The sequence below is a fragment of the Mobula birostris genome, chromosome 1, assembly GCF_030028105.1.
Source record: "Mobula birostris isolate sMobBir1 chromosome 1, sMobBir1.hap1, whole genome shotgun sequence".
NCBI lineage: Eukaryota > Metazoa > Chordata > Chondrichthyes > Myliobatiformes > Myliobatidae > Mobula > Mobula birostris.
Genome location: NC_092370.1, coordinates 179,075,177 through 179,087,759, shown reverse-complemented (window position 1 = coordinate 179,087,759; position 12,583 = coordinate 179,075,177). Strand labels below are relative to the sequence as shown.

The window sequence follows — 12,583 nt, the reverse complement described above, 5'->3', positions numbered from 1 at the left end:
ACACATCAAAGTTGCTGGTGAACGCAGCAGGCCAGGCAGCATCTCTAGGAAGAGGTATAGTCGACGTTTCCGGCCGAGACCCTTCGTCACTTCGTCAGGAAGAGTTAGTAAGAGATTTGAAAGTGGGAGGGGAAGGGGGAGGTGGAGATCCAAAATGATAGGAGAAGACAGGAGGGGGAGGGATGGAGCCAAGAGCTGGACGGGTGATTGGCAAAGAGAATACGAGAGGATCATGGGACAGGAGGTCCGGGAAGAAAGACAAGGGGGGGGGAATGCAGAGGATGGGCAAGGGGTATATTCAGAGGGACAGGGGGAGAAAAAAAGAGAGTGAGAGAAAGAATGTATGTATAAAAATAAATAACAGATGGGGTACGAGGGGGAGGTGGGGCATTAGAGGAAGTTAGAGAAGTCGATGTTCATGCCATCAGGTTGGAGGCTACCCAGACGGAATATAAGGTGGTGTTCCTCCAACCTGAGTGTGGCTTCATCTTTACAGTAGAGGAGGCCGTGGAAAGACATGTCAGAATGGGAATGGGATGTGGAATTAAAATGTGTGGCCACTGGGAGATCCTGCTTTCTCTGGCGGACAGAGCATAGATGTTCAGCAAAGCGGTCTCCCAGTCTGCGTCGGGTCTCGCCAATATATAGAAGGCCACATCGGGAGCACCAGACGCAGTATATCACCCCAGCCGACTCACAGGTGAAGTGTCACCTCAGCTGGAAGGACTGTTTGGGGCCCTGAATGGTGGTAAGGGAGGAAGTGTAAGGGCATGTGTAGCACTTGTTCCGCTTACAAGGATAAGTGCCAGGAGGGAGATCAGTGGGGAGGGTTGGGGGGGACGAATGGACAAGGGAGTCGCGTAGGGAGCGATCCCTGCGGAAAGCGGGGGGGGGGGGGGAGGGAAAGATGTGCTTAGTGGTGGGATCCTGTTGGAGGTGGCGGAAGTTACGGCGAATAATATGTTGGACCCGGAGGCTGGTGGGTGGTAGGTGAGGACCAGGGGAACCCTATTCCTAGTGGGGTGGCGGGAGGATGGGATGAGAGCAGATGTGCGTGAAATGGGGGAGATGCGTTTGAGAGCAGAGTTGATAGTGGAGGAAGGGAAGCCCCTTTCTTTAAAAAAGGAAGACATCTCCTTCGTCCTGGAATGAAAAGCCTCATCCTGAGAGCGAAAACCCATTTGCCACAACTATTAGACCAAATCATGACAAGGTTATTGAAATGGCGATTTCAGTGGTAGATAAACTAATCATGCAGAAACTTCTCAACAAATGATGCAACCTATTTTGAAAGTACTCTAATATATCCAGATAGTCAGTAAAGTAATTTAAATTGATTTAACTTGGATTACACCTCCTTGGATGGGGAAAAAGAGTACACATTAGCACAGGGATCCAAACCAATAATGCATCATTAATTAAACAGTTTTGTTCAGATATGTCAGCTTAATTTTGAACTTGGACAATTGTATAAAGTAAGGGGTATTTTATCAGTTACCCAGTGAAATACCTTTCCTAGTGAAATGTTCATCAGGTCTGATGGATTAATACTTGGTTTACATATACAGTATATCAAAAAAAAGTGGCTCACAAATAAAACAAATGTCTTAAATTCAAGTCATCTTGGCTTCCCAATTTCTACAAATACTTACCTCCATACAGTATCTCATTTATAAATACAAAAAAAGGTCTATTACTTTTAATGTAACAAAGAATTCTTTTTGCAATGTAAAGCTTCCCGGACACTTAACATGCTTTCAGACCGAAATCAATTACATGCTTGCTTAAAGAGCGGTAAAGCTCCTGATTTGAACACGATCAAATTTGATTGTCTTTCAAATTTAACCACCTGCAATTTCACGATATATAATTTATCTGGCAATCTGACAAGATAATTGCTGCTACAATCAGCAGTAATGCATATCACAATATGGCACTTAATATGAAACAGCAATATCAAATGACAGGAATAATATAAGGAAACTTTCTTACTGGAGCTTTATTGTTCCGTGGCTCGCGTGCATATGAAAGCTCATAAATTTCATCTTCTGAGTAGTAGAGGTCTAGTGAGAGCTGAAATAGTGCAGAGTACCAGTAAAACAAACTGCTTTCAATAAATGTTTCAGTTTTCACTCACTGCACCCATGTTTGGTCAGTACCTTTCATTGTATATTGATAGACCCACTAATTATGAAATGTTATACTCACAGTTCAATTAATGATTTACTGATGACTCAAACTACTGCAAATACCTACAGAGGGCACCAGTAACCCTGATTACAGATGGCCTACATTAACATGCAGTCTCACTTTATTTAATTGCATCAATAAAACCCTTTAAAGAAAACCAAATATGGAATATTTTAGACTAAAATCTCAATTATGTTTATGGCTCATAATTCTCTCACCTCTTCTTGACCACATTGCTGGAATAAGATTACACAGGTTTCCTCATCCAGAACTAAGGTCTTGCCAATAAGCATTAGAGAGCATATTAACATTGAGGACCAAAGTAGATCATGTAACTACAAAGGATATCTGACTCTTGCCCTATTCCATACTCACCAAATGTTTACTAGTGCTTTAAGGTTTCAGAAATAGATACCGTATATTACTTATACATTCCCTCTCTTTATTCAGATGTGCTGTTCCAGTGCTTCCCAAGACTGGTCTATAAGGCCACCAAAGACTAGGTTCACATTCATTGGAATGGCTCTCCTGCATTTTTATATAACTACCATTCAACATAAAAATACTACTTTAAAAAGCTTGTATGACATAATTTAAACTGGCATAGCAAGCAGCAAATTAATGTACAAAATAAATTCACTGGCAAATACATCTCTTCCTTAAATCAGTGCAGCAAAAAAACTGACTGATAATAGTCTTATTATTTGAACAATACTATCCTGGTACACAGAGATCAGTGAAAATATATTCCTTTATATATTCATCACCACCCCTACCATTTATCCCCAAATTTTACTGTCTTCAGTGGCTATGACAGAAGTATGGAATAATATATCCACTTCTGCTACTCTTGAGCGGGCAGTTTGGAGAGGCATAAAGTCGATGTTAGTGATGACACAGTCCAGAGTTCTGCTCAGCATTTCGTGAGAGAAAAGCAAGATCGCAAACAAAAATTCAATTTTTTATATGTCTCCATAAAGCCTGGCATTGAATTACATTATGATTTTTCAATGTAATGCTCAATGTTCAGCAATACCATTGGCAAATGATCCTGGCCCTTGTGGCTACGGGGATCAGGGGGTATGGAGGGAAGTCTGGGGCGGGGTTCTGAGTTGGATGATCAGCCATGATCATAATAAATGGCGGTGCAGGCTCGAAGGGCCGAATGGCCTACTCCTGCACCTATTTTCTATGTTTTCTATGTTTCTATGAAAAATCATAGTATTTAACACTTAATAGAGGAGCAAGTTAATGGTGGCCAGTCTGACTATTTCTGACTGATTTGCATCTTGATTTATCATCAGCAACTGGATTCTATTTCACATTCAGTAATGGCGTGCCCAGAGATTAATAATCCCTAATAGGATGCTGTAATTGAAGAACACTAGGTGAATTTGTTTGATTACACCTAGCAACAGCTATGGAGCAGGCAGATTTTGCACTCTGAATAGTAAGCTGCGCTCTCACCAATCATCTGCATGCCTTTCAAGCATTGACTCTTCTGCAACCAGCACTGCAAATACTCAGAGGCAGCTCACTGGCTTTCAAGTGAATCTGCCAAAAAAAGTGCCAGTGAAGAACAGTGCAATACAATTAATACTCATTGAAACCAATTAATACTTACTGATTAAAATTTAAATTCAAAATTCTGCTTGCAGAACGGACCTTCACAGAGCCCTGCTAAATGGTCTCTGTATAAACACAAAGGAAGCACTGTGGCAAGCTCAAAGTGAAACAAGAACTCAAAATGTATTTTTGCTTTTGCAACTGTATTTTGTATATTTGTTCAATTTATTGCTGGCCATGTGGTTGAGATAAACCACAGGAAGAAAAGGACAGCTGTATTTAAAAGGCTCGTCTTTATGAGAGAAGTGTGCTGTACACACCTTTTATAAACATTAAGGAAATACAACTAAAATCCTGCATTTATGTAGAATAGGTAATTTAATGAAACACTCCACAACAATTAATAGGACACAACAGAACTAATATTGCCAAATACAAGTATGGTAATAGCATATAGAAAACTGATACCGCAGACCAAGCCACAGAAAGATATTTCGGAGATGACTCAATGCTTGATCACAGATAGTCTTTAAGGAGCATATTAAAGGACAAGAGAGAAGCGGGAAGTAAGGAAATAATTAGAACCTCACACACAAAATGCTGAAGGAACTCAGCAGGTCAGACAGCATCTATGGAAATGAATAAACAGTCAACATTTCAGGCCGAGACCCTTTTTTCAGGACTGGAAAGGAAGGGGGAAGATGCTAGAATAAGGAGGTGGGAGGAGGGGAAGGAGGATAGCTAAAAGGCGATAGGTAAAGTCAGGTGAGTAGGAAAGATAAATGCCTGGAGAAGAAGGGATCTGATAGGAGAGGAGAGTGGACCATAGGAGAAAAGGAAGGAGGAGGGAACCCAGATGGTAACAGGCAGGTGAGACGAGGTAAAAGTATGGAATAGAAAGAGAGGGGAGGGGGAGGGTATTTTTTTAACCAGAAGGAGAAATCAACATTCACACCATCAGATTGGAGGCTACCAAGATGGAATATAAAGTGTTACTCCTCCACCCTGATGGTGGCTTTATTAGAGCTTAGGGGTAAGGCAGCTGATATTGGAAGTATATATTAGGGGAATGCAAGAAGCCAACGTTTGTAAAGATAAAATAATATGGTTTGTATGGTTAAAGGAAATGTATAAATGGCAGTGGTGATGACGCACTAAGTGGGGTCGGTACTAGAGGAAAAGAGCATGGTAAAGATCTTAGTTCATTAAGAAATATGAAAATTTGCCCTTTAACTGTTCAGTTAATACTAAGTCCTTACGATGGGTCTCAGCCCCAAATCTCCACTGTTTATTCCTCTCCGTGGATGCTGTAGGAGCAGACTCTGTGGGCAAAAGGCCTAATTTTGCTCCTATGTCTTATGGTCTATGACCTGCTGAGTTCCTCCAGCATTTTGTATGTGTTACTCAGTTAATACCATCTTACTTTGAATCAGTAAAGTTCATTGTTAAAGTGTATGATCACTTGACTCATAAACTAAGAGCTCAAGACTCTTGATAAGTTAAGCTTCCTGCAGCTCATTTTTGTTTTGCTCATTAATTTGCTTGCAACTGAACTGTGCAAGTGGGATTTCCTGGTGTACTATTTTGAAGTACTGTGTAACTGTAAAGGTACATCCAGAAGATGGCTTTCTTTTGCTTTGTCCATCTTAGTGCCACATTAATACATGTAAGATGTAAACTGGCATTTGAGATGGAAGTGATGACCAGGTGAATCATACTTAGTTGCTTACAATATAGGTTTCACATTGTAGTTCAGTTAAAATTTTATTTTTTCTCTGGCTGAATAAATGAAAACTTTAGAAGCTTTCAGAAAATTGGAGCAAATAGTTTTAATAAAACTGCCGAGGTTCAAAGCTTTTGAACTGTTTAGTCATTATATTGTGATAGTTATAAAAGGCTATGGGGGTGAAATATTGACATTTTTAACAGTACTCAACTTTTTTTGAAAAAAAAATTAAAATAATACAAATAGCTATAATTTGTTCTTATAGATAAAACTGGCTGACAAATGATCATAATATTTAAATGAATTACACGCTATCCTCATTATATGCGTCTTCAGACTATGCGGATTCACAGTTATGCGTGGAACCTATTTCTACCAACGTCTCCTTATATGCGTCCAAAATTCACAGTTATGCGAGGAGCGCTGCCTTCCCGCCAATACAAGTCATGTGTGCGCGCTTCACAGTCTCACTGTTGGGATGAGAAGCACCGCTTTCCCGCCAATACAAGTCAGGTGCGCACGCCTCACAATCTCTCTCCCGCCACTCTCGCATTGGTTTTGGCAAGGTGTGGATGCACGATCTTAAACTTTTGTTGGTTTTACCTACGGTGCAGTGATCTTCTGCTTGAAATATTTAACTATGCCTCCTAAGCATCCGATGTCATGTCTTGGTCTGTCAGCCCAACGGCAGAGAACTGCTTTAACACTTGAAAAAAAGTTGGAAATTACAAACAGCGCGGCATCATCTGAAGGTAACACGGCTCTGGGACGCTACTGCCGGGAACAGAATCTTGCCTTTAAAGTTCTTTTGTTGCTTGACAATGCGCCAGCCCATCCTAAAAATTTGGACAGCATTCATCCTAACATAACAGTGCTTTTCCTGCCGCCTGACACAACATCGCCGATTCAACCACTCGACCGGTGTGAGCCACATTCAAGGCATACGTATTTTTTGTTTACGGTGAACTATCTCTCAGATGCTGCAAGCAACAGACGATTTTGAAAATCCCAGGAGTTTACTAACGGTGAGGGAATGGTGGAAGTCGGAACACTTGGCACAAATGGCGATGGACATGGACCCAAGTTTAGAACGGAGTCAGCATTTCAGTCATTCCCTGCTGTCAACCTTTCTCCCCTACAAGTAAATTTATGCTGAAAAACAAAATGCTGCCAAGCAAACAACCCTCACCATTTTATTCAAATCACTGTAATCTTCTGCTGCCGACAGTTCTAAGAGTTCTGTGAGTCTTCCTTCACCCTTTGCTGTGCTTGATATGATCCTAACGACCACAGTCATCCACCTTATCCGTCTAAAGCTGCCCAACACCACAACAACCATCCATCTCCCGGAGTGAACACACCTGCCACTGCTGGTGAGTACTGTACACCAGAGAATGTTAACTTTCTATGATTTATTACATTGAATATTACCTTAAATTGATGAAATATAATACAAATGTTGTCTTGTAGTACTGCTTTTGTGTCGTATTGGTATGAAAATGTGAATAAATTACAGATAAAACATATTTAGGAAGCCCTCTGGAACGCATCCGTATTTTCTCCATTTAAATAATTATTCACGTTATGTGATTTCACATTATGTGTCAACTTCGAGGAACGCATCCCTGGCACATAACGAGGATAGGGTGTAATAGCATTTTTCAACACAGTTAAGGAGCAAAAGAATATCAATATTTTATGAATGTTCTAATGGAAAATTCTTTGTCTTTATAATCTCCAGTTACAAAATTGATAACTCCCATTGTGTTTGATCTCCCTGTGAGATTGGTTGCCCTTATCTTTGTACCTTCTCTACTCACACAACATCCAAGTCTCTAATAAGCTCCAGTTTTGATTTCCTGGCAGATACGGCCTATTAGCAAACTGCTTGGTTGAAGAGGTTTGAAGAAGTTTGAAGGATTCAGCGAGTGAAGTGAGGAGACATGGTTGGCAGATCCGGGTCCGGTTTGTTATGGACTCCATGCTCTTCATTGGTTCTGGATGTTGGTGGCTTGTGATAAAACTGAGAGCACCTATACTCAGTTTCAGGACAACATTAGGTCAACATAGGGTTTGCACCTAAAGAGAGTTACAGACCTGGAATGTAAGCAGTTTCCAACAGCCACATGGCCATAGGACTGTCCCGAAACCAGTGCTACCTTTATCAAGTCACCAGGTAGAGGGGAATCATTCAAACTGAGCACTGGCTGTCAATTGAAAGAGTCAAGTCCAGGTATCTGACCTTAACTCTGTGACTAAATCAGCGTAAGAGCCAAAGAATCACAGAAACAAACTTCAATTCCACTCTGGACTTCACATGAAGCCCTTTGTCAGAACTAAGCAGGAAGATGCTACTAGACCTCATGTAATAAGTTCAGAATTTCTGCATTTGTACTTTTTGGCATTTATCTTGAGGAATGACAATGGTTGAAATTGACCATTTAAGTCAAGATCAGATTATCTGAACAAAAACACCCACTTGCACTTAAATAACACAATGAACACTTCTAGGTTCTGATTCAATGATACAATTTATACACTTTGTTTGCATTTATCATGTCATTTTTGAGATGCTTAATGCCTCAGTATTTGGAATGTCAGTGTGCATTTTTCAATCTAAGGACTATTTATCATTTGATAGAACAAACCATCATTGCAGTAAAGACTGACTTACTGTGAGCAAATGAACAAGGTCCTTGTTTGCTTCCAGAGGTGGTACAGTGTTCTGAAGCTGGACAAGCTCATTGATGTGGTTGTACAGAATCTGCAGCTTGTGTATGTTAATCTTGCTATCTTCAACATAGTCTGGCAAGGCTTCGTGTAGTGAGATAAGATCTTTCAAATGGACACCCAAAATAGGAATCTTGAAGTCTAAGCAATCACTGTAGACACGTCGATAGCTGTTGTAGTTTCCACTGGATGAAAGCAGCTCAGTCATTTCATTCATTACCTACATTAAAAATACCAAGATTACACATTCTGACTATTCATACTTAAAGGAATCATTTATCTTAACCATACAATTTTTCCATTTGATAGTTTTGAGAGAACATGACCAGTTAAAGTACAAGAATGAGTTAATGCAAACACAAAATAGTCTGCATTGCATAAGCAACCTGCCATTGTCCTACTTTGTATCAAACTTTGCAAAAGAGGTTTCTTCTTGAGATATTGTAAACCTTGCCTAGAGCTGGCTACCACAGGTGCTTAGCTGCCTGGAATCATGTATTGCAGGTTTACCAGCCAGGTCGGCAATCATTCTATTCTTGGTAATAGATTTTAGAGTCTACGGTACTTTCTGTGTTATTGTCAGGACTTCCTCTGACTGGCATTCATAGGGAAAATATTGATTTATCAGATCATAAGGGGATATATTGAAGTTTATATTCTGTACCACAGATCTTTCGTCATGGCTGGATATGCATTGTGGTCCAGAGACAACAGTGAGGGCATACTAAGGCCAAACTCTCTGAATTAATTTCTGCACTACTTCTGCCAAAAGGTACAGGAAATACCTAGGGATGATGACACCAGACTGAGTGGTTGAATGGGAGTTGTGGCTCCTGATGAGAAATTATGGTTATCAAATGAGTTGCAGATCATAACATGTCTGCCTAATTAATTAAAAAATATTCTTAAGAATTAAAAATGTTTGAGACCATATAATTAAAAGTTTCTTGGTGTGTTAGAAACATTAATGCCAGGTAATTATAATCCTTGCTCAATGTTCCTTGTATAGAATTCTAATCAAGTTGCCTTCAATAAGGAAATTTATGCTGTGTGGGGAAAAATAGTCTTTTCTGTTCTTAGAATCATAGACAATTTACAGTGTTGAAGGAAATCATTGGGTCTCACATTGTCATTTCCCTGTAAAACTGAAAATGATGGCGTAAGCAAATAGCATCAAACTTTGACACGGTGCAACACGCACATTTTGTTCAGGTATAATTTTTCACAGAACAAGTGCGATGTGGGGAAGTTCTACACGTTTCTTGCCCTGCTTGTGCTAATACGTGGAGGAGGAACCTCAAATGTTTCTGAATGTTACAAATATTTAGAAGCATTAAAAAATGGAATACAGCAGACAAAAAGGAAGGCTGAAGGCTTCACTGATTTGTCTGAAGACCTTGTTCTGGCTTAACCACTAACACACTCTCCAACACTCTGCTCATTTTGGGGACTTCAGCCCAAAGGACTGGCTTTCGAGATCTGGGTTATTTTCATTTTTTTTTATATCTTTCCTAATGATGTAACTCCCTCCAGATTTCACCACTCACCCACACATCTTTGGATCTGGGAGAAAACCAATCCATTAGGGGGAAAAAAATGTAGGGATGTGAGAGCAAGGCAAATTCCACTCAGACTGCCCTGTAGGTCGGGACTGAGTTCCAATCACTGCAGTTGAGAGGCAGCAGCTACACTAGCCATGCTACTGTGCAGTTATTTCCCTAGTCCGATAGTCTATAACATACACTGTCTAGGTTCACATATAAAGATCTGTAAATTCCTAAGTGTATATTTGCAACACGTTTAGATGAAAACAGTTATTGTCCAGCATATATTGCACCTTTTACAGGGAGTAAGGGATTGAAAGTTACTGCAATCAGATGCCGTTCCCCTACATCCTCACGCCTGGCCTTCAACATCCTAGTTATTCTGTGTATCAGTGTGGAATATAATTTTCTGGCAATAGTAGCCAACCATCCAAAGTCAGGCCTCTGGCAAGGTCTCGGGTAATATGAAGTTTGGGCAAGACGTGACCACAGATGGCAAGAAAGGATGAAGGATCTGTGGCAGTAAAATCCAGGCCACAACTTACATCAAACTTAACAAACTTATTATCAGTCTTGTAGCATCACAATCTTTCATGTAGACTTGTTCCAAGTAAAACACCAACCTTATTCACTTCATGAGGGACACAGGCGCTTGTTTCTTTGAGTCTGGAGATTGAGCTGTGACACAAACCTCCCACCACTGCCATTAGTGTATTAAAGTTCTGCAGCTGCTGTAGTTTCTGAGGAGAAAACCAGATGACAATGCATTCTGAATCAGATGAGAGGAATAGCAGGGCTGTGAATGACTGTAATGCAACCCATAATTATCACCACCTGGATTCAAAACAGCAATAGAGGGAATCTGAAATATTTAAGCACACATGTTTTCCTGTGTGTGCAATGCTAATAAAAAATTTCCTTGTTAAGTTATAATTATGAACTGATGACAAGTTAATCATTTACCTTTGTTTGAACTTGATCCTCAATGTTGCATGAATTTCTAGATCGTTGTGACCTGCTACTTTATTAATAAAGTGTTAATACACATGACAGGTGACCCCTGCATTATGGGAGTTGCAATACTAGAAAATGGTCCGTATCACATTTTTCTATAATGTAAAAGTGCATCAAGAAATGTATATCAAAATATAAGTTTTGCGTTTATTTACTTTATTCACAATTTCAGAAGAGCAAACTTCTATTCCCTATCTCAGATACTTTTGGCCCTGGTTTGTAAATTTCATTACCCAAACTGTTATGAAGTAAGGGTAACCTGTTGTCGAAATTGTACTTTTACACTGTTACAGCGTCTCGGAAGATTTCGATCATACCACCGACACTCCAGCTTCCACAATTCAATGCAGCAGAGAATTTTGAAGATCAATGACCTTCAAACATAAATTCCTCTTGCTACAATTTTAAGAGGTTGGCCTCCTATTCTTAAACTATACTCTACAATTCTCATCTTCTTACAAGCAGGGAAATAAAACTCCAGTATCTAACCTTTAAAGCCCACTTGAGATTCACCTTTAATTGAGATTTGCTTCTTTACATGCACATTGAAGCATACAATGCTTCAATAATGCATCATTTGCATTAACAACCAAAACAACGTAAGGACGTGTTGGGGCCAGCCTGCAAGAACGGAGAATGCTGAAGTACTCAGCAGCTTAGGCAGCATGTGTGGAGTCAGAAAGATTTAATATTTCAGATCAATGACCTTCTGTCAGAACTGAGGAGATGCAGAGAAGGGGGAAAGATGGACAGAATAATAGGAGCACCTGTGATAGTGAGGAGACCAACGGAACTGACAATGGTGGCAGCTGAGAGAGGGTGGTGAAAGTTTGAGAGTTTACAAATGATTTGCCTGGCGATGGTTTAAGTAGGAGAGAAAAGCAAATAAAGAAAAAGAGGAAAAACAAAACAGGGAAAAAGACAAAGGAAGCCATGCTGGAACTGATATACAAACTAAGCAAAACTCTGCAAAATGCTTTCAGAAGAACTTGGTGAGAGAAGGCAGCATCAAGATGACTGTGAGAATCAGTGGGCTATTAGTGGATGTTGGGCGCCAACCCTATTTCCAAAGGTGGAGAAAGGAAAGGAAGGGAAAAGTCAGAGGCAGACCATGTAAAAATGATAGTGGAGTGAAAGTTGGCAACAACAGTGATGAAGCTATTGACTTCTGAATAATTACAGGAAGCAACTTCAATAAAGAAAGCTAGTTGGTGCATGAACTCAAGTAGGACTAAAGTAAAGACTATTTCATGTATTCCACAAAGAATCTGGCTTAATAGCAGATTCCAACAGCTATACCTTAAATCTGGAGGAACTAAGTAGAGTTAAAGCAAATGTTATTCAGTGTGAAATCTCTACAAGGAAGAGGCAAAGGTCATTTATGCCCTTCTGCAGTGGGGTATACATGCAGACAAAATGAACATGATTGCAAAAAAAAAAATCCTCTCTAGACAAGGAAATTGTCAAAGCAATGGAGAGTGTTGCACACAGCTCTAGATAATAAGATCCTTTCCAATAAGTTTAGCCCCAACTTGCTCAACTGTCCCACAAATCTCAACCCCTTCAATCCAAGTATCAGCCAATTGTAACATCTGCCTCAAATGCTAATATTTCCCTTATTAAATAACTTTACCAAAACAGCATGTAGTACTCCAGATGTGGTGTTATCAGTCCCCTGAATTGATTGTAGGGGAAAGCGGAATGCATGTAGTAAACCCATCCAACTTTTATGAATTCTGTTTGCAATAAAGCCAGCTTTCAATTTTGTTTCTTATTTCTTGTTGTATCTCCATGCTCACTCTTCATGCTTCAT

The 12,583-nt window shown here is 39.9% G+C and overlaps 1 protein-coding gene across 4 annotated transcripts in view; it reads right to left on the bottom strand.

Annotated features, from left to right (window-relative positions):
• LOC140201979 (RAS guanyl-releasing protein 1-like) overlaps positions 1-12,583 on the bottom strand; it is a 175,902-nt gene that overhangs the window by 23,096 nt on the left and 140,223 nt on the right. For all 4 annotated transcript variants that reach the window (XM_072266856.1, XM_072266870.1, XM_072266849.1 and 1 more), the window contains 3 exons: positions 10,380-10,496; positions 8,157-8,432; positions 1,993-2,073 (listed from right to left, as the gene is read on the bottom strand). In XM_072266856.1, the coding sequence (XP_072122957.1) occupies positions 1,993-2,073; positions 8,157-8,432; positions 10,380-10,496 (474 nt within the window). The remainder of the gene's footprint in view (positions 1-1,992; positions 2,074-8,156; positions 8,433-10,379; positions 10,497-12,583) is intronic.